The 26,894-nt window shown below is 41.7% G+C and overlaps 1 protein-coding gene across 2 annotated transcripts in view; it reads left to right on the forward strand.

Moving 5' to 3' along the window:
- Positions 1–26,894, forward strand: part of MACROD2 (mono-ADP ribosylhydrolase 2) — an 840,242-nt gene that overhangs the window by 537,107 nt on the left and 276,241 nt on the right. For both annotated transcript variants that reach the window (XM_065739549.1, XM_065739548.1), the window contains exon 7: positions 5,058–5,088. In XM_065739549.1, the coding sequence (XP_065595621.1) occupies positions 5,058–5,088 (31 nt within the window). The remainder of the gene's footprint in view (positions 1–5,057; positions 5,089–26,894) is intronic.

Here is a 26,894-nt window from a genome sequence, read left to right on the forward strand (position 1 = left end):
ATCATAAAATTTTGTTGTAAATATAAATGATCTATTACCCAAACAATTGATATTTAGATTAGTTTACTTTGTGGTTTAGTTTATACTTAGCTGTTGTGCTGCTGTACCATAATCCACTTACTCTGCAGCACTGTGGTACATATACATCAGCTTTTTGGTGTAGCATGTTAAAGGATATTCATAGCTTACTTTCTATACTTCTTTTTTTTTCCTGGAAGAAAGCATAGTATTTAGGCAGTAAAATATTTTTTCTCAGGGGCACAGGAAGAGTCATAGAGGTAGGTAAGCGATAAGGAAACAAGAACATTATTAACCCATGCTGTTCTAAGAAGTTATTACAAATAATGTATTTACTTACAGTGAACTTTCTGAAAATACCTGTGGGAACTCAAGAAGTGAAAAAGGTCCTGTATTACAAGTATAAATCTATCCAGAGGAGCTTGTTGTAGCATAAGCAGCTTTGCCTTGCAGTCCTCTGCTTTGCTTCTGCAGTTCCTCTGGCACTCACTGCAGTGAATCACGGCAGAGCAGTGCCATCAGGGCTCCTCTTGAACAAGCAATTTCTTCTCTGCCTGCTCTCCTGCCTACTTCAGCCCATGAGGCAATCACCAACTGCTCAGCAAACTGTCTAGCAAAGGTTCTCACCACGCTTCTTTTAAGACAAAAATGTGCTCCATGCGGAGTTGCTCATCTTACTGTAATACTTCAGTGTAAGTGAAGGAAGCTGAAAAACAAAAACACGGATCTGGCTTGAAAAGAGAATAGCCAACAGAGGCTCGTGTAGCAGAGCACAGGTTGGCTGGGTTTTGGGTCAGGTGGGTGACAGGTGAGGGAACTTATTCTGTGCTGAAGCCACCATTTGGATTTATTTCAGACATAGTGAGTACCTTGGCACTTGTGTTTTTGGAGTTTTGGGTTTCTTTAGTCTAGGATGTTTGTGGTTCTGCAATGTCTTAATGCTGCTAATACTCTATAGGGACAGTATTTCAGAGTGGAAGACAAGCTTAATTATTTTTGGTCAATAAAATGCAGGCAAGGAGTGCTGCACTTGATTTTCTTAGCCACCATGGAGAATACAGTTGTACTGGTGCAGTGCTCAGAGCCCAGGGCAGCTTCCTTCTTGCTGACAAATAAGAGGAATAGAATTAGAAAGAGAAACTTAGACTGAGCGAGTCCTGGCAGTGTCATGGAGATAAAGGGAGGCAGTTCGGGAGAACCCAAGGCTTTGCCAGGCTCTGGAGGAAGATGGGAGGGAAAGAGAGGTAGGTAGCCCAGCATGAGCTAATGCAGGAAGGCATCATCTGAATTGAACAAAGGCTGGCTGCCACCTCACGTTATGGGAGAGAACAGGAAGATGGAGATACAGCTTTTGGAGGTTGCTAAGGAGCAAGCTGCTTGCTGAAAATATCATCACCTGGTGTCAGCTACCTGTACCTCCTGCAATATGCTCTAAGAACAGGTCCCAGACTGCTCAGGATACATGCAGCAAGTCTGCTGCATGGACATTCCCCTCCTGCTCCTCCAGGGCAGCTGGCTAAGAGCAGCAGTCTTCATTAAGTCTCTAAGTGCAGGTGTAAAGTTTTCTGCAGTGGTCGCAGGCCATAGCTAGCATGGAGATTGGACAAGAAAAGAAATCAAACCAAGTATAGAGCGTGAGGCCAATTGGTTTACATAGAGGGAATGTCTGTTGCCTTGAACTTGTTGGAAAAGCAGCACTGGTATTCTGTGTAACACATTCAACCCTTAAGAACCATTAAGAACTTTTGATTTTGCTGCACGATTATGTATTTATAGTTTCTGCTTGCAATACTGGTAAAAACGAGGACTTTTCAAAAAGCTCCTGAATTCTTTGTGAGTATTCAGTAGCAAATGCTGCATGAAGGAATGTTCTCAACATGAATTCTCAAACATGAATGTTAGTTAGCCCACTTAATGAGGTGATGCACTGAAACCAGAGGAGGCTCAGTTTGTCTTTGATATTACTTTTGTCTGCTGTGTGCTGGAAGACAAGTATTTACCTTGTATGGGGCTCAGTTGTGGCAGAAATGACACTGAGATGCCCAAGCAGAATGCTGAGCACTTAATTTAAAGAAAGCCCTTGCTCTGTGGAAGCAATTATTAGGTGTACAGTAGGAGGCAGCTGCTCGCCTAGACCTAGCAATTGTATGTATCTCATGTATAACGGATAATGCATTGTGGCTCAGCATGAGCTAGAACCTCCTATTGTAGACAAGCCTTTAAGTATTTAATACCAGATCCCCCTTACTGAAATGTCTCAGTCCAACTTGGCATCCACCTGGTAACTGCTGTAGGTTTCCATCGCGAAACTGCATTATGTTTCAGCCTAAATAGCGCTGCTAGCTGTAGCCTTCATGAAGAATCATTAAATTAGAAAGTACCAGGGACTGAGCACCCACATCCTCTCCTGCAGGAATTAAATCAATTTCAGTCTTGCAGTATTCACACAGCTGATTTAATTTGGTCTGTTTTGATGATGGCAGCAGTGGAGTAGGAAGCCCTTTGCCATTATTCCTTGCGTTTTGCTCCAGAGTTGTATCCGGTTTGAGTGCTACAAGGGTAGCAGTGCTTATTAACCCCCAAGTAAGGCAAACACACTCCTTCAGTAGCAACAAAATTAAAGGTTAGTCAATAAATAGCAGTTACTGGCAACAAATTAAGATGAAAAACATTTTATTGTAGTAGTAGGAATGAACATTTCCTATTGTGAAATTGGATTTTTTTATTGAAATCAAATATATAATTAAGATATTATGCACAGGAAAGGTTAGAAACCTTAACATCTTTTGTCCATAAGCCAAATATTGTAGTATGTTGATATCCATGCTGTGAGTTCCCCATTACTGCTCTGCCAGTAATTTCAACCTGGCATCTAGGCTAAATTGTCTCCCTAGGAGCCAAGAGAAAACGTAGTTGATATGTGATCTCAGGCACGGGCCTTTCTTGAATGAATAAAAGTGCTGTCATGTTTTATGAAATTACACCTGCTGGTTATATGTGGTGATCATCTCTGAATGAGGGAGAGGGCAGAGTTCACCTAAGTTATGGCAGAGACTGGTATTGGAAGGAGCTTGACGGGATTTTACACAATCTTGCAGCTTCACTCAAATCTGTTTCATGTAGGCGATAGGAACTGAAAGCAAGGCAATGATTATGATGTGTCTACGCAGTAATTTAAAAATAGATATTAAGAAGAGCACAGCTCCAATTGCTAGCTAAAGCTTGCTAAGCAGCCTCTGAGCAGTGTATTCTGTGAATGAAGGAGAAATGCAATGAGCGTCTGTCATGCAATGCCAAAAATGCAGCTGTGTAATCTCCTGAGCAAATCTGTAAAGAAAGCCGGGTCACCGGCATGCTGCATGGTGCTGGGGGCTGCACAGCGTCTCCTTGCCCAGACTGGTGATGTTGCTTGGTGGTTCTACATCCTGTGGGTGCCCTGTGCGATGCAGCCTGAGAAGCTGCCTGTTGGTGGCTCTTCAGAGGTGCTGGAGGATCATTTCTCTGTGTCCAGTTAGTTATAGGGTCAGCAGGACCAGAAACCTGAATCCTCCCTTTCCCTATGGCTGTTAGGAATATATAAAGCAGGTGCATTATTTCAGTTGCAGAAGGATAATGAGAGCAAAACCATTGTTTGTAGGAATTCTCTCTTAACGTTTGAAACCTGAATGCTGGTGAGTTTTGAAGTTTGTTGCTAAACTGGACAAAATGACCCTTTGTATCTCTCCTTTATTTCTGGAGTGTCTGTTGTCACCTCAGCCTGAGCTCTGTAGCCATGTGCATATTTTTCCCCTCCATTCCTCATTTCCTTAAAGAGCTGATTCATTGTGATTTATTGGGTACAAACTACAAAGCTAAGTATTTTTCAGGATTTAAGTTGTAGTGGCTGTGATGTGAATGAGACTATAATTCTCCCCCACTTTATTTTACTTAAGTATTTTCAGAGGGGAGGGCAGACTGTATTCTTTCCATTAGACCTCTCCTTTCTTAATCACCATTCCCTAATTAATTCCCTGGTTAAATATAAAGAAAGCATTAACTTTGAATAATGTTTTCCTGAGTCGTTAAGTAAAGAATTCCTTTCCTTTGTAAGATGACTCATCGCCAGGGGATCTGGAGCTAGCCCCAGGGTGGATATTTGAGCCTCCCATCCCAGGTGCTTTCCTACCTACTCAAGCAGTCTGAGGTGGGAGGCAAAGGTGATATCACATGTCACCGACACACAAAGAATATCATCCCTGCCGTGAAACCATGCCCCTAGTACAATGTTGGTTTCTTCTGATGGGAAGCTGAGTCCAGCTTGCAGGAGTGAAAATCTCCAGACAAAGCTCACACTTAATAAATGGAAATGGCTTGTTCCTGCTAGTACAACGTGCTGTTTGATGCGTTTTCTTCGGTGTCAAATCTGTCTCCCAAAATGTACCTTTTCTTTTCTCCTGTCACCTTCTCCCCCCTCTCTCTGCGCCAGTTTGCACACCTGACTTGTACCAGAGCAACTGTGTGTTATGTCACGTCCTAAGCCTCATCATCCTAAACCTCACAGCTGTTGAAATTTAAACAAGGTTAAAAAGGAAAGGCTCTGAGCAAAAGGAGAGGTTATGGTGAAACAAGTCTCAGCGAAGGGGTTTGGGAGGGCGAGGTATTAGCTGGTCAAGCTGATTTTACCCATGAAGAAACATTATCTAACCATATCCAAAGATTACGACTTTCTTCTGTACTAGCTCGTGGCACTAACTCACCTTGTAGCAATATTTTTTAGCTCAAAAGCGAGTTTTAATAATGTTTCTTGATCCAAATGTTGCTGATTGCTTGAGATGAGAAAAAGAATATACCTCTGTTAACATGGCGGCAAGGAAAACATATGGAATATGTTTCATATAATGACATAAAAATGCCTGTGGATTGAGTGTCATAACAGTGAAGGCTCCGATGTGGAATCGCTGGGCGTTGAAAAACAAGCACTTAAAAAATACCCTTGGTTTTGATAAAAAGTTCAGAAAACAGAAATCCCACTGATGTTTGTTCTTTCATTTGTTTTACAGGCATTCCCCTGCATTTCGACAGGAATTTATGGTAAGCGAGACCTTGGATGTCACTTACTGCTTACTCATTTTTATTTGCCATTATGAGTATTGTAATCAGGGATATTTCATATTGGGTGTTTCCTCAGCCGGTTGGTCTTGAAAATCTTCTCGTACTTTGTTAAATAATGGAGACCCAAAGCCTTTGACTGTGGCTGAATGCTAGCATGCTGATAAATGGAAGCTTTTGTGCAGCCCTCAGCAGCCTGCCAGCCGGGACTCATGGCTGTGATTACACTCCTGTGGCTCTGGTGGCTCTTAAACACACTGCTTGTGGCTTCCACAGGGAAAACTAGGGTTTTGGCACAGTTTTCCATCCAGAAGGCAAGTAAGCAAGGCTCCCAAATGTCCAACACTGGGAAAAAGTACATTTTCCTCAGGCAAACTTGCTAGAATAATGTGGAATTGTCTTTGCTCCCTTGAGTTGTGCTTCCACATGTTTAGCTTAATAATTTGCATCCAAATTAATACTGCCTGAAGATATGGAGGGAAAGGGTTGTTTAAAAAGTTAATCACTTGCTTGGTTGTAATTTTAAGGCAATCCCTCACTCGTATTCAGCTGCTTTTGATTGGCATTTTGGAAGAAATGGGCATGATATTTGAAGGAGGGAAAAAAAATGCTGTTCCATATTTGGAGAAAAATCTGTATCAATCTGTGAGAGGATGTGCAGATTTACCAGGGGACAAAAGTGTTTTACCATGTAAAAATAATGTAGGCTGATTTTTCTTTCATTGAGCTTCAGTATGTGCATATAAATGATAATACATTGAATTACTTGGAATAATTTTAGAGGGAAAAAAACAACTATGCAGTGATTAAAAAAAAAAAAAGGCATTTGTCGTGTACCACCATAGTTAAGGTAGGGCCGGAGCTTGAAAATAATGTCTAGTTTTAACTTACAGGTAGATTAATTTCAGTTTGGACTAATCAGATATTGCAGATGTGGGGAGGTTACTTCTAAAAAAATGACAACAATATTTTTTTTTTTTCCCCAAGAAAAATCTAGAAAAGCTATTCACTAAAATCAGTTGTTTGGTGATTGTAAATCTGAATTAAGCTTCAGAGGGTATAAGCCAAATTACTTTGGGTGCTGTGTCTTTTTCCACACTTTCTCTACTGTAGAAAAACGTAGAGCCGCCTTCCCTGCAAACATCAAAGGTCACTGGATGTGACTTTCTAAACAGCTCTGCTTTAGTCTGTGCTTCTGGGGAGAGTCTGTGTTGTAGCTGTTAGCTTTGATGTCAAACTTTGATCTTTAAGTCACCAAACAGAAGCATTTTTGTCATTTCCCAAAAACAAGCAAGATAGGGCACAAGTATGTAGAAATTACTATTAGCTGGAACTTTAAATAGTTAATTTTACAATGGGCTTTTTTAATAGAAAAGGTTTCGGCAGGTGGGGATTATAGTTACCTGAAGTTGGTAAAGAGTGTTGAAAAGGATTAGTGATAGGAATCTTGGTCTTACTTTCTGGAAGTGATGTATACTTCTCTTGATTAGCATTGTTTTTTTTAACTGGTATGCTGCGAGAGCACTGAAACGTCGCACAGCATGGTGGATGCTCTCTGAGTAATTGTTTGCTGTTTTCACCTTTGTTGAAGAATTGAGACATATTTCTTCTAAAGTATTCAGGATTTCTGTTGCTGATTCCATGTTTAGCTGGGCTTTTGGTTTGTTTAAAGTATCTAATTTGGTTTTGCTACATTTCAATATTTTCTACTCCTTACAGAAAAAAATTATTTAACTGGGTGGGGAGGAGGATGAATCTTCTCTGCACATTCCCAGATACGCTGGGTGCCAGTATAGCAATGGAACAGGCAACCCTGCATCAGGCTTCAGGTGTCAGTTTGTTTGACTACAGCTGCAGTGCTCAAACTGTGCTGCACGTTGTGCTTGAGGTGCAAGGTACATGCAAACCCCACAAAGGAATGCTTTCATCTTTCTGGTTTTGTTGGTATTTTTCTCCCTGTACACATCCATTCCTTGACATAATTTCCAACAAGCAAGTGGATCAGCTTCATTCCTGGTGGTCTCACTGGTTAGTAAGGTTTCATGTATTGTCCACTTCGTGCCAGGCTACTCCAATAAAATGGTAGTGAAGGAACACAGATCTTATTTCTCACCTCAGATCCATAGCAACAGTTGCTATCCATCCGGAAACCCTTGGCTGATGACTTTCACCTCCAAGCGGAAGGGGGCAAATTTGCAAGAGATGAACAAAATGGATCCAGTTTAAGAATCTGGATTGCATTTCCCTCCCAACCCTTGTAAATGACTAGATGGCTCGTCTTCTCTGTTATTATTAGCAGAAAGTAGTCACACTTCTCTGGAGAGCAGTCCTTTTCTGTTTGCATCACTGTAGAGCACTCCTTTTCTCCCATAAAAAGGAAACCGAGGAAAAGCAAGCAAGCCTTGTTGAGAGGTTTTGGCAGCAGGCAGACAGTTTTCCATGAAGGGTGCTGGGTGGAGGAGAGGGCTGCCTTTCCTCCCCAAACACTTCCCTAATGCTCCGTCTCCACCCATAGCACCATGGATGTTCCAGACTGAATGAGTTAGAGCCCTGGGAAGGTCGTTTGCCACAAGGCACTGTGCCAGGAGTCAAAACTTTATTTTCAGCATGCTCCTAAAGAGCTCTGGCAAAAATTTCACTCAGGAGAGATTGTTCTTTCAAAAAAACCTTATAGTTTCAAATGGGGGATTTAATCTTTAAGAAATGCTCGTAAGGGCTGCAAAACAAGTACAGGTCTACCCAAAGACACCGGTGGAAAAGAAAGTGTTACCTTTTCCTGAGAGACCCCTGTCAGCTCTAATATGCTTCTAAACTGATAATCAGTCTAAGAAAGCAAAGGTTATGAAGACTCATGTCCCCATGGATCCCTGGGTTACTCTGTTCTGAAGCAATAAATGTTTTCCTTTACAACAAGAGCATAAAGGTTCATAAATAAAGCTGCTCCAGGAGCACAGAGGACTTGCTGCCCCAGAACCTGGCTATCTGGCAACTTATAGATCCACTCAGTCACCCTCAGTGTTATTGTTATGATTATTATTGAGCGTTTCATAATGCTCAAGCCTGAGTTTAGCATTGTCTCAGCTTTCTGAAGGCCAGCTTTGTTTTTAGGGATACTCTTTATGCTTCTCTTTTTCAAATAAATTGTGCTATTTAGAAGGAAAAAAAAGAAAAAAGTGATAAAAATAAATCCACAGACAAATTTATAGGGTAGAAAGAATCTTAAGGGTAAAAAGAGTTATTTTAAGACTGTCTGATTTTCAGCATATGCAGTGATAATTATTAACACATCCACTTTCCCCATCTTTACTACCTTAATATGTCTGAGGTATTGCCAGAAAAAAAAAATGAAGTGACTTCCTTGTGTAGTTCTTATGCAAGAGCACCTCATTATCATGTCTTTAAGAAGTTATCTGCAAGTTTTGGTATTTGCAGCCAGCAAAGTGAACAGGGTTGTCTGGTATGGTGCTACAAATCTTATGAGCTGCAAAATTAAAGCAAGGCTCTGCAGATGGTTATGAGAATACAGGAATTTTCATTCTTCGTCACATGCTCTGTTGAGAGATCATTGTGAGTTGGACTACATATGGAAGGACTTGGGGATGTTATGGTCTATGCACGTCTATTTGTTACCTTCTTACTGTTATTTTACAGTAATGCAGGGCTTGGCTTCTGTTCCTAGATACTTATGTTGGCAGCCTAAGCTGCTCGCTGGCAACATAAGCAAGTATTTACAGGTTATTTTAAACTTAGGGGAGGAAAAAATGGAAAGGGGAAAAGACAGTAATAAGAAATCTGTAGCTGTATCTCTTTTTGTCTCTGCATCAGTGTAGTTCTTTTTATCTTGACTTTCATGAAAATATCATCCATCTCTTTTGAGAAACAAGATAATGGCAGCTTCTAAGTTTTGTTGTGAATGCGTATTGCCTTTATTTTTCTATTATTATTATTCATAAAGAGGAAAAGAGAGAAATAAACCCAAAGCTGTGAAAGTGTAGTCTGGGTCTGCAGTGGTTACAACAGTGGAAATGCTCGGGTTTACCACATTTTAAACACATTTATTACATTGTAGTAAGACTTATTTCTTTTAGAATTGGGCCACTTATGTTTACTTGTAGCTTTGGCCTGACCATGATAAAAACACTGCAAAGATTAATTTATTATGTGTTGCTCCAGGAGAGCCTGAAAAGCAGGCTTAGAAACAAAGAGAAAAAAAGAAGTAGTGGAGAGTGAAATAACGTGTGGAATATGTGTGTGTATTGGACAGTCTCAAGGCAGGATCCTCAAGGGAAGATATCACACATCCTCTGCTCTGCCTTGCCTTCATGCAGGGAGATAGCCCCCTGGTGTAGTGGCAGCTCATCACACGGCCATCCTGATCTTGGTCCTCCCTCCTCTGTACCCAAAGAGGGATTCATCCTGACAGTCAAGACAGGACTGGGATCACATCCATCAGCTCTTCTGCCTGTGAGCTGATCCAAGATAGAGCATTACCAGCAGGTATGCCACAAGATTGTAAAAACCCTCTGAAAATCTGAGTTTCAGGACTAAACCAAACATTTTCAAAAGCAGAACAAATTTTCAGGGCTAAAGGTTGAGGCAATCTATTTCCATCTTTCCCATCTGTTTCTCCTCATTTTCTGCTAGCATGTTGTTCTGAAGATATGTATTTCTTTAATGAGCAATTCTAATAAGGATTGCACTGTCATCTTTCCAAAGAAGTAGTTAGCTTCAAATTTTTCGGAGCCTCTTTACACAGATGTATAATATCTAACTGTAAAGTGTCCTAAGGTTTGTTTCTAGTCTGGTGCTGTGAGACCTCGTAACCAATGACATTGTCCTATATGTGAGCATTAGGATGTGAATGTTGTGATTTCAGAGTAATGATGTAAGAAATCGGATATTGGAGAAGCTCTCTGCTGGGGGGAAAAGAATCTGGTAGGCTGTGTAAGAAGGCTTCCCATTAAGAAGATTCTCTCCTATTATTAAGCCATTTTTTAAATCTAATCAACAACTCCTCATCCCTCAACCCAGACTGCATCAACTGTTTGACACTACTGTGTGGCTTTAACAGTCATTTTCTGTAACTCATTGAGAAGTTAATTGCATTTTGTTATTACATTATACAAATTATGGAGTAAATATTTTAGTGAAAATGAAGATGTATGGTAACTCATTTTGTGTTGCTTCTTTTGGGACTGATCGCCAGTTAAATGAGACTATTATTAAAATTAATAATAGTAGCAGCAATGAAATGACTATTATAATATTCAAGTAATCCTAGAAATCTAATTACTGCTTGTATAAAAATTTGTTGCATGCATTATTTAACAATGTTCTTATTTCAGACAGCATAGTGTCCATGATACTAATTGGTCATTCCCATATTTTAAGTACAGAGATATGATTGCTGGGAAGTGTAAATCAGTGAGCTCTCAATGGTCTAAAATTAACATTCATATGACATATTTAGGAAGGAGAAACTCAAACTTGATTTCAAAAGAGAGACTTAATAAGCTCTCTCTTTCTGTGGAAATTGGCATTTTATGGGTAATGTAGTTAGATTATCAAGAAATTTATCTATTCTGATGTTCTTCCTTACTGCCCAACTTAAAGCATTTCTCCAGAATCTTAGGGAACTAATCCTAACATTCACTGAAGTACTGTTAAGTTCCTGCCCTTAAAAAAAATAAATCCTTCAGAATTTTACACAGAATGTTTTCCTCAGTTGCCTTCTGGCCCTTTTCTTTTTCAGGAAGAGATAGGTAGAGCTATATAGTTGCCTCTTTCTTATAAGAGCAATAGGGGCACAAAGAACTGGAGGCTTTGTGAGCCCAGAAGGCCTAGCTTCTTTGTTAGGCTCACTGCTATGAATTTATATTTGCATCTGTCAGTTGGCCCCTGTGATCTCTCAACTTCACAGAATTGTTTCTTCACCCTTTTTCTCTAATTTCATATTGACGTACATCTCAAAGCTCCAAGAGTGGCTCTTACTCATCAGTAGTTGGGTTTGCAATATCCCATCTGGATATCTGGTGAGGAAAAACAGGTAACGTCTACTTCCATCAAAACCAGATTGCGTTTCAGGGACTTTTCTCCATTTTGCTTTCACATTTATTTTTTCTCTGGGCAAAACTATTCTGCAGAGTATAAAAGAGTTGGAAAAGATCTGTATGGAGAAAACATATAGCTGAAAACACAAACAGGGCTTCAGCTGATCAGATATGTTTGTTATTAGTGGTTTTCCATTCAGAGAACTGAGAGAGTCTCAAGGACGGCAATGAAAGTTAAACTCTGTATCGCTGTATACCAGTAGTGTCACGTTATTTCTTCTTATAAGTTTTCCTGTGTGAAGTCAGCAAGGTCATTCTATGTGCATGATCCATGGGCTTTACAGTAGGGAACAGCTAGAGCTTCTTCAAAGCTAATTTGTTAAAAAATTATGTTGAGGGAAGAAAAAAAAAGAGGATATATAGACCTTGTCCCGAAGACCTTAAATTAGTATGGTACATTCAGCCTCCAAGTTTTGAGACTACTAGCATCTACTGTAATTCTTTAGATGCATATTCAGGTAATTAAATCAACCAGCTCAATGTGTGTATTGCTTCTCGTGACTGCTTCACTACAGATGTTTTTTGTCTTGAGGAGCAAAGACAAAGATGTGCCCACATTGTGTTCCCCAGGGTCCTGAGTAACCTCAACTAACAGTGAATTTTTTCAGGCTTCAGACAGAAGGTTGGACCAGATGATCCACAGAGATGCTCTGGTGATTCCAACCTGTTTCTCTGTTATTGAGAGCTGCTTATGTGTTTTCTTCATTGACAAGTGAGATTCATACCAAGGAATTTCACTGCTCCTGAAGATTCCTTGGTGAAATCTCACCGGGTGCTGCAACAAAACTTTCTTTTTAAGGAGAGCATCATGATGTTGTGTGGTGTCTTTTAACCGTATTCAGCATTAAAATATAGTGTGTCAAATTTGCTATTATAAGAACATCTTTTTCTTGCCTTCCGTGTTTTACAGAGTATGTTGTATATGAAGTGTCTGTTAAGTTTTAAACACAATATAAAAAGAAAGACAGCTAGTTTAGTGGATTCAGACAAATTTCATGACACAGAGCTTCCTTGAAAGGGAGAACTTCATAGTAAAATAATCTAGTTGAAGAAGAATAGGTATAATCTTGGCAGCTGTAAAACTACTCCTTGATTTGGAAACTTGCACTGAAGCTGCTGTGTGTCACAGTAGCAGTGATTTTATGCACCCATGCATTGTGGCATAACCATTTTTGTATGTAAGCTTAGTTATACATCACAAATTCTATAGGCTTCAGGAAAAGGAAAAGAAAGAAAGAGTGCCTAGGGTAAAATATTTATTCCATCAACCACAATCATTTCAATACCAAACAATTGTTTTACTTCATATTTAGAAAAGCATCAGGCGTACTCTGTTAATATTGCATCTGACTTATGACTTAAAACTTCTATGAGAACAGAACAGTCATGGTAGTCCGTGTTTATGTGTCCTTAAATAGTTTTTACTGTCCTGACTCGCAGTCATTGACCAGGAATTTTGTTATTTGACCCATAACAATTAGTTTTACCATAAACTGTATCTTTCTGAAATTCTGTATTAGCATTGTATAGTTATTATACTAGGAAAACAGCTTATTTTTCTTATCCTTTCCTTATTTCTAGTGCACGGTGTGACTCTGGTCTGACCTAGGCAGAGTATTGTGGAGTTGCCCTTTATTTGCTCCGTTGTTCTCTATAGGAAACAATCTCTTCAATGTCTGAAAATTGTTAGAAGAAATGAGCAAAAGATATGTACAAGAATACTGAGGCTTTTATGTCACCTGTGAAAGAAACAATAAAATAAAAATTAAAGTAGTAATTCCATTGCTATGAGGCCAAATATTTTCTCACTCCCTTGTAACAAAGTAAGAGATCATCAAAATTGACCTGCTATTCTGTGGCATATCCAGGTGTACCTGAAGGACAGTTTGAAGGTGTCTCTGCCTCTAAGTGTTGCTCACTGCATTGTCCTCTTTTCTGCGTCTTTGTGAGATAGGAATGCTGCCCATACATCTTTGTATGGACAGCTGCTGCTGAGGCAGAAGAAGACTGGGAAAGTCAGATAACACAGCATAATGAGTGACTAACCCCATTCATATGCCAGGATCCTGTTTATAGAACAGGAAGAGTTGCAGGTACACATTGTCAGGATTGAGGCATTATTTCTCAAATTCCGAGTTAATTATTAATTAAAAAATTGGGTCATTCAGGAATTGCTTTCTACTTCATAGTCTATCCAAATCCTGTTATTCAATTTAAGCCACTTGTCTGTATTGATGGAATATTAAACAGCTTGTGAAAACATACGTGGCTTACTTGCAGAGGGAAACATGGTATGTCAAAAATTACCTTTTTGTGAATACCATTTAGGAAGAAGTTTGAATTCTTTCAAGAACATCTTTACAGAGCCAAGTTGTTGCTGCTTTTGTTTACTTAGAGGTAATGGCATTGATATTAAATTCCCCTTCAAGCTTACTGAGGGTGAGGCGCTCAGATCCAAACGTGTACCTTGTGGAAGAGTGTGAAGTCAGAAGTTCAGTACTTGTTAACAAGGTGACTAGAGAAATAAATGTGGATAGCCTTTTTGTGTACCTGCCAGGCAGGCAGGCTGAAGTCAGCCATCTACTTGAGGAGCTGGTTAGAGAGGAGGATGGGAAAAGTCACCTTCTGCTGCTCTAAAATACACTTTGGCTCAGGTTTCTGCTTGATAGAGCTGAATTCAGTTTATTTCTGAGCTGTCACTACTGCAGAATAGCACCGGTTCGAGAGGTATTCTGCGCGAAGACTAACTGTAATTGGCAATCCATTTCTTCATTTCCATGCTATAGCTGGCTTGACAAATTAATCACAATCAAACACAGGCTGTGGGATGGGGGCGACCTCTGTAGCACAGAAGAAAAATGAGTCCTCACGCTGGCATGACAGAGTAATCTTTCAATTCACCCCGTTGGGCTGAGTGAAGGGACTCAGTGGTGTGCATGTCACTGGTGTCACCCATAAACAAGCTGTGCTCAGCGCTGGGCTTTGGCTGGTGGGATGGAGGTTACCGAGTGCTGGCCAGCACCTTGGCACTCAGCGTGGTGGGACAGGGACTGCCTGTGCCTGCCCTGATGAGGAGTGGTTGCTGTACTGTGGCTCACAAGATGGGTGGGGAAAGCAGTTGCACTGTGAGCAGTGGTGCTGTGTCTGGTCCTTTAGGAAGCAAGCCTTGCTTTGGTTTGGGCGTGCTGTGGCTCCTGCACAAGCAGCAATGGTTATGGTTGGCAAAAGCGAAATGGCACCCAAAACAAGACAGGGAAGAATGGCAATCAAAACGAACTGTGTGTGGAGATTTGTTAGATACTTCAGTTAGCCCTCTTCCTATGTACTTCAAGAGCTGCAGTGCGTGCATTACTTCTAGGGTTATATTTGGAATATAATACTCTAATACAGCAGACCTCTCCTAATAATGTTCCTTATGCTGTCTACTGTTAGAATTTTAGTTTTCCATCTGGTAACTAAAATAGAAACAGTGCTGATTTCTTACTGTAGTTAGTCGATGTACGTTGGTTTCTGAGCTATAATGGTTTCCACTGACTGTGAAATATTCCACTGCATTTAGAGGAATAGATTTAGCTTTTTTTAATTGACCCTGTTCACTTTGGCTATAACTGCATTGATTTTAGCAGAGGAAAAATCTAGTCATTTATCTTGTACCTTTCTAGTAGTTTTCATTTTTTTGTCAGCCAAGACTTTGTTTTTCTTCTTGAAAGAGTGCCTAGCCCCTTGGAGAGGATGATACTTTGAATTCTGATTTGGAAACCATTTGTGTGTGTATCTCTCTCTCTTTTTACTCCTTTCAATATTTTACTTATATACCAGAGCAGAGGACTTTCTTTCCGATGTATTACAACATGATAAACAGTATTTATCATTTTTCAATTTATTTTTGGACAGTGCAGCATATCACTTTTTTGTTTTCCTTTCTCTTCTCCGTGAAGTTTGAAAGAACCCTTTAACAAAAATAATGTATAATGCTATTTATAGGGTAATAACTTACGCATGTGATGTTGTGGCGCTGAAAGGCTTTCTGTCCCCTTCTGTTTTCCTTTCTCTCTGGAATAAGAACATTAAACACTCACTTTGCAGAGGTGGTAATACTGCATATGAAAAACATTCTTTCATGACAAATTGTGACTGTTGTTCTGTCAAAAGCCAAATTCTGGTTTGCTTAGTTCAACTGAACAGCACTTACAGGTCACAGCCAGTCAGTTGCTGAGGGAAGGTGCTGTTCCATGTGAATAACGTTATGCTGATCCTGCATGGAGGGCTTGGTTCTGGCATCCTTGAGCTACCATAGAGATGGTGTGGATGGCAGCGCATAGCTCTATCTGGCAGCTGGGTTGCTTGTTTTCTCTGCCAGTTTTTCTGTCTCTGTTGTTATGGTCAGAAGAATATTTCTACAGTAGAAAAGATGTCAGCACAAACTGTTGGGTGTTCAGATGAGAAAAATACATGGTAGGTGGATCTAGAACCTGATCAAAAAAGTGGTTTCAGCTTTAGGATGAGAGTAAATCAATTGCTCCAGCACAAACCAGTGTGCACTGTGTAGCATCAGCTTCACGTACCAGTTCCCCATGTTTTATACAGAGTGCTTATCACTGTAAACTGCCTGGTGTAGGCTGTGAGCTGGGGACACTGCAGTCATAATAGTTTTTCACTCGATGCAGTTTATGGCTTCAGAACACTTATCATTTTCTTACAACTTTAATTACCATAAGATAGTTATGTTTGTGTCCATAATAGGTGCTAAGTGTTATGCTGCTGTTAGATTTTTAACCATTCTCTTTGTTGTTAGCTAGTAAGCATAATATAGCAGACCATTATGGGTCTGGCGTGTTGGTTTGCTTTTTCAAACTGAGTGCTGTTAGGAACCTTACTGTGTGAGGCCAACAATGTTTTGAGCTGTATTTGCCAGTTGATTGTAGGAATGAGAGAGAATGGGTTTGCTAAACAGACATTGCTTAATTAAAGGGAAAATAACTTTTATCAGTTTTAGAAAAAATAAAGCTTATCTCCCAGAATGTGAAGGAAAGGAGAAATTCCTCCATTTTCCACAGAAATAAATATATGGGGAAAAAAAAAACAACTGTAATGCTTCTCAGATGTTTATCAATAGCTGGTCTGCGCTTTAGTAATCTCTTGTTTTGTTGTAGACTACTTAAGTTACAATTTAGTAGTTCTCATAATATAATTTACTGATGTATAGTAAGCTCATCTTAGGTAGGAAGATGTTAGACTCGAAGTTTGCTTCTAATCAAAGTTGTCAGCCATGATGTAGATAACGAGGGTGCATATTGGCAGTGCTTCTCATTCCTAATGAGGCTTTTGGTTTGTAGAGCCTTATAGCAGTCTCCCTGTTGTGTGGCCTGATTAATGAGTTGTCACCATTTTATTGAATATAGGTAATCAGAAGCAGCAATTGAATTCATCATATTTGGCAGCCAAGAAATGGAGAATGTACAACAACTGACAAATTGAATGTTCAAGAATCTCTAGCTGTTTAATTTATGTACACACAAGATTTTATTAACTCGCTATGTATATTTTTCAGTTCGTGTTTTCCAAAACTACATGAGAGTGCAGGACACTTAACTGCTCCATTACTGAATTTTTGTAATAATTCTAGCCTGTTCTGAATTGTCTCATTAAGAAAAGTCAGGGATGTCCTTAATGTGGAATTTTAAGCATTTGGTGTTAAAGTATTAACTTCCTCAGCATTTTCTCTTTTAGCTTTTCTGTTCTTAATGTTTCTTTTCCTAGCATTGACCTTTCTGAGTTTCCTACGCTGATTACATGGTCTTTATGCTGCCCTTAACCCAGCTGAACACTTTCCAAAGGAATAGATAGAAACATTTCTATGCCAATAAAACATAGACCTGTAGTTGATAAATAGTATGCTTAAATTAGATATTATTCTAAGAAATTATTTACTTAGAAAAAAATTACTTTGGATTATAAATTGATTTTACCTAATAGACCAATTTTCCCCAAGTTGTGAGGCATCCTCTAGTTTAGGAGAAGGTCACCACAGTATTTGCACTTGGAATATATTTTGGCTCTGGCTCCACGCATTGTCATTCTTGGTGCCTTAAATGTTCTTATCTCCACAATTTTTTAATCTGCTTATTTTTATTGCTTGTTTTTATTGACTCTTACTGTCAACATATTTCATTAGTTTTCTGTTTATTAAGCAAAATGTTTCTGCCTGATTTTTGTGTGTAGTCTTAATTTTGTAACTTTTAATGTATGATCCCTGCTGTTTCGATTACTTGGTATTTATTACTTGGTTCTGTTACCGCCTACTGAATGTATTAATGTCTGTGAATCTCTAAATGGTGATGCTCCTCTCTTCCCCCAAAATCTTAGGCCGAATGATAAAACTGTTGTCTTCTTCCCTCACAACAAATCTAAATGTCCACTTAATAAACACTAGGATGTAATCTCATGCTTCAATCCAATCCTGAATCTTGTCTATACTTTTCAGTGCTTAAGACAGTATCGTCACATTAATATGCATCCCACTCAGAGTTATTTAAAAGATATTTTGTTTTAACAAGTAAATAAATGAGATAGGTACTCCAATCTGAGAACAATCTGGTGCTGCTCCCGGTGCCATAAAACTCTCTGGGAGCATTGAGGTGTTGGGGTCAACCGCTCTTATACCACTGCTTCCCTTCTCCTGTCTGGTGCCAGGAGTAATAGAGAATGTTCACACTGACATCTCAGCCAGCAGACCCGAACATGGAGTAACTTCTGTGGGACAGGGGTGAGCTGCTTTCTTTTATTCTCTCCTTCGCTACCTCCTCCCTCTTGTCTCTTTTCCTCTATTCATTCAGTGAATTTTCAAAAGTACCTCAGTCCTTCTCAATGTATACATGGTGGTACTTTACATATCCAGAGTATGAGAAAGGCGTGTGTGGAATTTGATGGGAACTGATAGGTAATATCAAAATTTCATCCGAAGCGGTGCCCCAGAAGCTCACATTTCCTAGAGTGTAGCAGTATTCTTGCACAGTAGCTCCTCAGATAATTTTCCTCAGACAATTTTGAAACTGTTTGCATAAGCTAGTCTGACTGCTGTCCGTAGCGTTTTATTTTTCCTTCCTGCTCTTTTAGTCTGTGTAGATAATTTTTACCCTAATTTCTATAGGAGAGGAGGTTTCTGAATTTGTGCTCTCATTCCCTTACTTAGGTGTACGCACGAGGTTGGGTATGTAGTAATTTCTCATTATATTCAAATTCTTTTGCCTCTGAGGGAGATCTTCTTGTGACCTGTTTCCTAAGGAATATAAATCCTGCTGCTTCGACCTTTCTGAATTTTGGAAAGCCTTCTTTTGCTTTGATGTCCACCACTGGTATTTCTCTGTTTCTAGAATACTTTTGAGTTCAATACCAAGCAAGTGCTGCATATAAGGTGTTTTAACGTGACTTGATAAGTATGGTGATTGATTTAATTATTTTGCTTTGCCTTCTGCTAATTCAGAGGGGGACTGTACTTTTGTTTGCTTTTTGAAATAACTTCAAGTAGTAACGTTCAGGCTTGTGGTGGCATAAACCTACAAACATTCCCCATGTTATTCTTCTCCTGTCTCCAGGATATAGGGTAAGCTCACTGGCTTCTATCTGCATAAGCACCAGGTTATGCAAGATAATTTTGCAAAGCTGATATGCAAATATGTGTAATTGAAATAAGCATTAGTACTGAGGTCTTTCTTCAGTACTGCTTGTTCTCTTGCTTTGTTTGTGGAGGCCATTTGTTTAGCAATTGATTCATAAAAATCAACACTATTTCTCATGGCATGACAATCTGATTAGTTTTGTAAATCTAACTAGAATTGCTCCCACTTCGAATGCCTTTTTGAACAATTTCTTACTCAGATCTCATGTGCTTGTTCCCTCATGCCTTCACTTTTCATTCTCTGCCCTTTTTATCGCTTTCTTTCTGCATTTTCCTACAATAGCACTTTGCAGTCCTTCAGATGGCAGCCTTTCAGATTGCATGCTTTGGTACACATGGAGCCAGTGGGCACCATTTTGTTCTTTCCAAAGCCCGCCTTGCCCGGGCATTGCTAAGGGGCTCAGAACTGGCTGGAAGCGGCCCAGGGCCCCCCACCACCTTGCTGCATTGCTTTTTACCCTTTCTCCCTTCTCATTTAGCAGACGGGGTGTACTCTTTTTGAACTATTTCTTCTGGACATTGTACCCATAGAACTCCTCCTTGTTGTTTTTCACATCTCTCGCCAGTTGAAATTCCATCTGTGCCTTGACTTTCCTTGTGCTGTCTGTGCGTGTCCAGAAAGCATCCCTGTATTCTTCCCTAGCAACATATCCTTATTTCCACTGCCTGGTCGTGTCCCTCTTTTCCCTCAGCTGACCAGCAGGTCCTTACCTGGCCATGCCTGTTTCCTGCCCTCCCAACTCCATTTCTGCACAGACTGTGTCACGGAGATCTTATTTAACTGCCTAGAGCTGAAGAGGGGAGAGACCCTTTCCTCAGGTGCAGGGAACGCCATTTCCACCCGACCCAGGGGACACATCCAGTCCTGATGGAGTCACTGATCACTGATGATGTTAACAGCCATGAAATTAAAAACTAAAATTTACTAGAGCTTGTTTTATACTGTAGCTGAAGGGCCCCGTTCTCTGCACAGCCATGGGAACAGCTGTGCTGTGGAGGGTGGTGACTACAGATGGGAGATTGTCATATGGGTAGTTCAGTGAAATCATCTAGGCCCAACCTTAAATATTACAGCGGTATTTCTTGCAGTCTGGAGAAGTGCAGCTGTTGTGTCGATAGATAATCTAGAATGGAATTCTATGTAGAGATAGGACTCTTTGATCTGATGAAAGATTTAAAAAAGTATTATGTCACACTAGCAGAAGCAACTCAGGAAGTTTGGCTGTGATGCTTACAGTCTGTTTCAGTCATGTAAAAAGCTCTTTTGAACTGACCCAGCATTGCTTTGATTCCCCTAATTAAAGGTACCTTTTCCCCCTGTTTTGTTGTGCTGCATAATAATCAATAGCATTTCTCCATCCAGTAAGTCCAAGTGCTTTTTCATATACCTGCACTGATCTATCTGGGATTTCATATTGCTGAGAGGATTAATTGTGTTTGTGGTACCAAGTGTGGATATCTATCTTGAAAGCATTGTTTTCCCAAGGTGCACTGTGGGTCATCTCACACCAGGTGTATACACTAACTGAATATAACAAAGTGCTGGAATAAACCACCACTTCTGCTTGTCACGTGGCCACATTTACAAGGAAATGGGGGTGGGAGGTCAATTTTCACTTAAGGACTCAGGTTGAGGATGCCTGTTTTTAAAGTGGAGGTTTTCTAATCTCACTTGTCTGACAGGTGCTAAGAAAATTACATTTAAATTGTTCAGATCAGCATCTTATTTGTACTGGATCGTTGGACAAAAGAAATCTTAGTCTTCCATATTTTGCCCTGCTTGATGTAACCAACCATAGCGTAGGCTCCTTTTCTAATGTGGGTATTGTTTCTGACTAAAGTAATTAATTTACATCAGCCTTTCTCTTTCTCATACATCAGTTTGAATATTGTTCAAAATGACACAGAAAATGTTCTATTTTTCTTGAAAAATGACCCCTTGCAAAATGAGATTATTTTACTCTGAAGTCAAACACGCCAGTGCTGGTCTGGCCGGAAGCAATGGCAGTTGTTTAACTGTTCTAAGCATTAGAAATTTCCATTGCCTACCAAAGTGTATGGGAACTGCTGAATCACGGCCTGAACCACTGATTGGTCACCTGAGGTGAGCACCAAGTCAGCCATGGGGGCACAGGTGAAGGTGATATACCTGTGTGGGTGGAAGGGGTGGAGCCTAGTTCCTCCTCTCTCAAACCCCATTTAAGGGCTGACCACCACCAGGGAAGGATCTCTTCTTGGAGATCCCTCCCATGTGGAGTCCTCTGCGAGCCTTGTCATCTTAAAGGTGAGCCATCTTCTCTTTTGTATTACCTGTATAACTGTTTGTATAGAACTACTTAAAATATACCATCTTCTATACTATTCCCTGGTGGAGTATCGTCATTAGGAGTTATTTACTCTACATTTGGCGAGCCAGGCAGCTCTAACTAAATCCATAATGTCGTTTATTTGGAGTATGTTTAAATGGGCCAAGGGGGAGAACGTTACCCCCCTAGAACAGACAATCCCTGGTCTAATTCCAGGATTCATGGGGTCACCCTACTATGGATTGGCATCCGTTATTGAGAAATGGGGACCCATGCGGGTTCCAGGGACTGCCGCTCCTTCTCCATCTTATTTGACTGACTACTTCGTAGGATTAGATAAAGACATACTTGTTACCAAGGAGCGGCGGTTAGCTGCCTCTGCAGTAGCCTGGCCATTAGTAATGGCCATACTCAAGTTAGATGTTGCAAATGTTAATATGGAGACTGAAAATCAGTTATTACGAGACCGTATTGAGAAACTGGAACAACAGCTGGGTACGTTAACAACCAAAAAACCTGGCCTAAATGTCCCCACAAGACAAATAAGGAATATATTGGTAGAAGACACCCCAAAATCAGAGGAAGAAGACTCTGATATGACAGGGGAAAAGATCTCTAAGGCAGATCTCGAAACTCCATCTATGATGGACCCATTCGAGATTCGGCCTATTATAACTCAAAAAACAAAGAAGGTACAGGATAGACCAGCAGGGGTGCCTCCTGACCAATGGCCCCCTGCAGAAACCTGCCTCCATGTGACCGCTCGTCCATATACAGCTAATGAGTTGATGGACCTAGTACAGCGGTTCCATCAGAAACCAAGAGAAAGCATACCATCATGGCTCCTAAGGTTATGGGATGCAGGAGCTGAAAGTGTTTTAGTAAATGGAACAGAAATGTCAAAATTAGCATCTATAACGATAAACCCGGCATTAAGACAAAGATTATATGCAGCTGTCCATTATAATGAGGAAAACCATTCTATTATAGATTGGTTGATGGCTGCATGCCGCTTAACATGGCCTAACAAAACCGATATCCCTCTTAATACTGGTTTGTGGTCCTCTATGGAGGACCTCCAGACCTATATCAGAGAACTGGGTATGAGGGAGGCTCTGTATGCGGACACTTTTGAAAGCCCCGATACGGAAAAATTTACAGCGGGCATGAGAGATCTAATACTACAGCAGGCCCCCTCCCACCTATATGGGATGTTGGTTTCCATATTAAATCCATTGGTGGCATCAGAAGCCATCGTACAGCAGGCAGCCCAGTTAGTAGCAGACTTAGGGGAGACGGAGCGCGTAAGAACCAGGCGTAATGTTCGTATAGTGGAAGATGCTGAGGCCTTCCCTATTAGAACTAAAAAGCCTGCTCCACGGATGCCCCGATCAGGCCCCGTACGGGTATCCCGGAGGACTATGTTTAATGATCTCATACGGGCTGGGGTTGCATTTACCAAAATTGATGGGCAACCCAACCATGTTTTGTTACAGCTGTGGAAACAGCTTAGAAATGATCAGAAATTTCAGAGTGCTCCCAGAAAATCGGGAGTACGAATTATAGAAAAAACACCAACAACAACCTGGAATTTGGCTGACTTTATAATACCGAACAGAAGGAAAAAAAATCCGCAGGTGTCACAGGCTACAGTGCCTGAGCCACCTGTGGCAAAAGATTTAGATCTGGCAAAATTCATGGATTAACGGAAAATTCTGGTCCCCATAGGGCCTCTAGCTGTGACCGGAGGCCCTATGTAGAACTAACAATATTCTGGTCCAGGACAAATGTGCAGAAGGTGATGGCTCTAGTGGATACTGGCGCAGAAACATCGATTATATATGGAGACCCAACGAAATTTAAGGGTAATAGAGTGATGATTGGTGGGTTTGGGGGACAGACTATTCCAGTCACCCAGACGTGGCTGAAATTGGGGGTTGGGCGTCTCCCGCCCCGGGAGTATAAGGTGTCGATTGCCCCAATTCCAGAATATATCTTGGGCATAGACATTCTATGGGGTCTGGCTCTCCAGACAACTGTGGGAGAGTTCAGACTACGGCAGAGGTACATTAGTATCCGGGCAATACGGACAATATTGAGGGGCCATGCGAAACATGAGCCCATTTGTTTGCCAAAACCACGCCGGATTACTAATGTAAGACAGTACAGACTCCCGGGTGGACAAGAAGAAATATCAAAAACAGTGCAGGAATTAGAGAAAGTAGGTATTATAAGGCCTGCACACAGCCCATATAATTCCCCCATATGGCCAGTACGGAAGTCGGATGGAACATGGAGAATGACGGTGGATTATAGGGAACTGAATAAGGTCACGCCGCCCATCCATGCGGCCGTACCCAATATTGCCTCCTTAATGGACACTCTTAGTAGGGAAATTAAAACCTACCATTGTGTCCTGGATTTAGCGAATGCGTTTTTTAGCATACCTATTGCTAAAGAATCACAAGATCAATTTGCATTTACGTGGGGAGGCAGGCAGTGGACCTTTCAGGTCTTGCCACAGGGGTACGTGCACTCACCAACATACTGTCATAATTTGGTGGCACGTGACCTGGCTGATTGGAGGAAACCAAACAGTGTGAACCTATACCACTATATTGATGACCTCCTGTTAACATCCGACTCACTGGAAGCAGTAGGGGAGGCAGCAGATTCATTAACTGCCTACCTAAGTGAAAGAGGATGGGCTATCAATCCTCAAAAAGTGCAAGGTCCAGGACTGTCCGTAAAATTTCTAGGGGTAGTCTGGTCAGGAAAGACCAAAGTATTACCTGATGCCGTCATAGATAAGGTTCAGGCATTTCCAGTCCCTACAACACCAAAGCAGCTGCAGGAATTCCTGGGTATATTGGGATATTGGCGTTCCTTTATACCTCATTTGGCGCAGCTGCTGAGACCTTTATATAGACTTACCAAAAAGGGCCAATTATGGGACTGGGGGAGAACAGAACAGGATGCTTTTCAACAGGCGAAACAGGCGGTTAAACAAGCCCAGGCACTGGGTATATTTGATCCTACCCTTCCAGCTGAGCTAGATGTTCACGTAACTCAAGATGGCTTTGGCTGGGGCCTGTGGCAACGTCAGAGTTCTGTTCGGACCCCCATTGGATTTTGGTCTCAGGTGTGGCATGGAGCAGAGGAAAGATATAGTATGATTGAAAAACAGTTATTGGCTGCCTATTCCGCATTACAAGCGGTAGAGCCAATAACCCAAACGGCCGAAGTTATAGTCAAGACTACATTGCCAATCCAGGGGTGGGTAAGAGATCTGACCCACCTTCCTAAGACGGGGGTGGCCCAGGCGCAGACGGTGGCACGATGGGTTGCCTATCTCAGTCAGAGGAGTAGTCTATCTTCCTCACCGTTGAAAGAAGAGCTTCAGAAGATTCTTGGCCCAGTAACGTATCATAGTGATGCACCAAAACAAACTTCGGTTGCTCCACCACAGAAGAGTCCCGTCCAGGAAGGAAAATATCCTATTCCTGAAGATGCCTGGTACACGGATGGGTCCAGCAAGGGCAACCCAAGTAAGTGGAGAGCAGTAGCGTACCATCCTGCCACAGACACAATCTGGTTCGAAGAGGGGGATGGTCAAAGCAGCCAGTGGGCAGAGCTGCGGGCAGTGTGGATGGTTATAACCAAAGAACCTGGTGATGGTATCCTGAATATTTGCACAGATAGTTGGGCTGTGTATCGGGGGCTCACTCTTTGGATCGCACAGTGGGCCACCCAGGATTGGACTATCCACTCCCGACCGATCTGGGGCAAAGATATGTGGTTAGACATATGGAATACAGTCAAACACAGAACTGTGTGTGTCTACCATGTTTCTGGTCATCAACCCCTACAGTCACCAGGAAATGATGAAGCCGACACACTGGCCCGAGTTAGATGGGTTGAGAACTCTCCATCTGAGAATATCGCTTACTGGCTACATCAAAAGCTGCGGCATGCTGGGCAGAAGACCATGTGGGCAGCCGCTAAAGCGTGGGGACTGCCCGTACAACTATCGGACATCGCTCAAGCATGCCGAGACTGTGACGCCTGCTCTAAGATAAGACCGAGGTCGTTGCCTGAAACTACAGCCCGTCTTGCTAGAGGACACAATCCTCTACAGAGGTGGCAGGTTGATTATATTGGGCCTCTCCCTCGGTCTGAGGGGGCGAGATATGCCCTAACCTGTGTCGACACCGCGAGTGGGCTAATGCAGGCCTATCCAGTACCAAAAGCCAACCAGGCATACACTATAAAGGCACTCACAAGGTTGATGGCTGCCTACGGGACACCGCAAGTCATCGAGAGTGACCAAGGAAGTCATTTCACGGGTGCAGTGATACAACGCTGGGCAGAAGAAAATAATATTGAGTGGCGATTCCACCTGCCATATAATCCAACGGGGGCAGGCCTTATCGAACGTTACAATGGTATTCTCAAGGCTGCCCTGAAGACAGACTCTCAGTCCCTGCAGGGGTGGACAAAGAGACTCCATGAGACCCTGCGGGACCTGAATGAAAGACCTAGAGATGGCAGACCCAGTGCCTTGAAAATGTTACAAACAATATGGGCCTCCCCACTTAGGATCCAAATTACGGGCACCGATAATGAAGTGAAACCTCAGATTGGCAATGAGAACAACCTTCTGCTCCCTGCCCCTGAGGACCTAGAACCAGGTACCAATAGAATAAAATGGCCCTGGAAGGTGCAGGTAGGACCACGATGGTGCGGCCTACTTGCACCTTGGGGGAGATTATTGGAGGTGGGGGGTTCGGTAGCTCCTCCGGTTATAGGTACATGGCCTACTGAAATAATGGTTAACACTCCAGTCTTCATTGCTAAGGGGACCCCTATCATGTCTCTGTGGCAGATCAGGACACCCCCTTTGGTGCCTGATATAGTCGTACAGCCACAGACATCGGGTCAAAGGGTTTGGTACAGGCGACCAGGGCGTGCCCCTGTACAAGCTGAAGTGTTAACCCAAGACAGGAATACGGCCTGTATCTTGCCCTGGAAAGCGGATCTTCCCCTCTTGGTACCTCTAAAACACTTGTATTACTCCCCATAAGTCTATGAATCACCAGAAGGAATCAAAACAATACTGCAGTGTTCCAGAGTTGTTATAAGACCATGTGAAGCATCTGGTGATGGTCTAACCGGGACTGATGACACGTAAGATGGACCTGCACTGTATGATTACATGCTTCCAGTAGATACCACCGAGCACTGGCCCAAAGAAGAGTTCGACGGATGCGCCGATCATCACTCATATCAGATTACATCAGCATGCGTTGCGACGGGCAATTATGTAAGCGTCGCGATGTATTGGGTCTCTGTATCAAGGGGAACTCACCTTATGGTTACTTGATCAGTGGTTCATGTCGTGAAGGGGTGGAGTGTATGGGAACTGCTGAATCACGGCCTGAACCACTGATTGGTCACCTGAGGTGAGCACCAAGTCAGCCATGGGGGCACAGGTGAAGGTGATATACCTGTGTGGGTGGAAGGGGTGGAGCCTAGTTCCTCCTCTCTCAAACCCCATTTAAGGGCTGACCACCACCAGGGAAGGATCTCTTCTTGGAGATCCCTCCCATGTGGAGTCCTCTGCGAGCCTTGTCATCTTAAAGGTGAGCCATCTTCTCTTTTGTATTACCTGTATAACTGTTTGTATAGAACTAC

The sequence above is a fragment of the Cyrtonyx montezumae genome, unplaced genomic scaffold (assembly GCF_038088225.1).
Source record: "Cyrtonyx montezumae isolate F1298 unplaced genomic scaffold, pur_monq_1.0 scaffold_24, whole genome shotgun sequence".
NCBI lineage: Eukaryota > Metazoa > Chordata > Aves > Galliformes > Odontophoridae > Cyrtonyx > Cyrtonyx montezumae.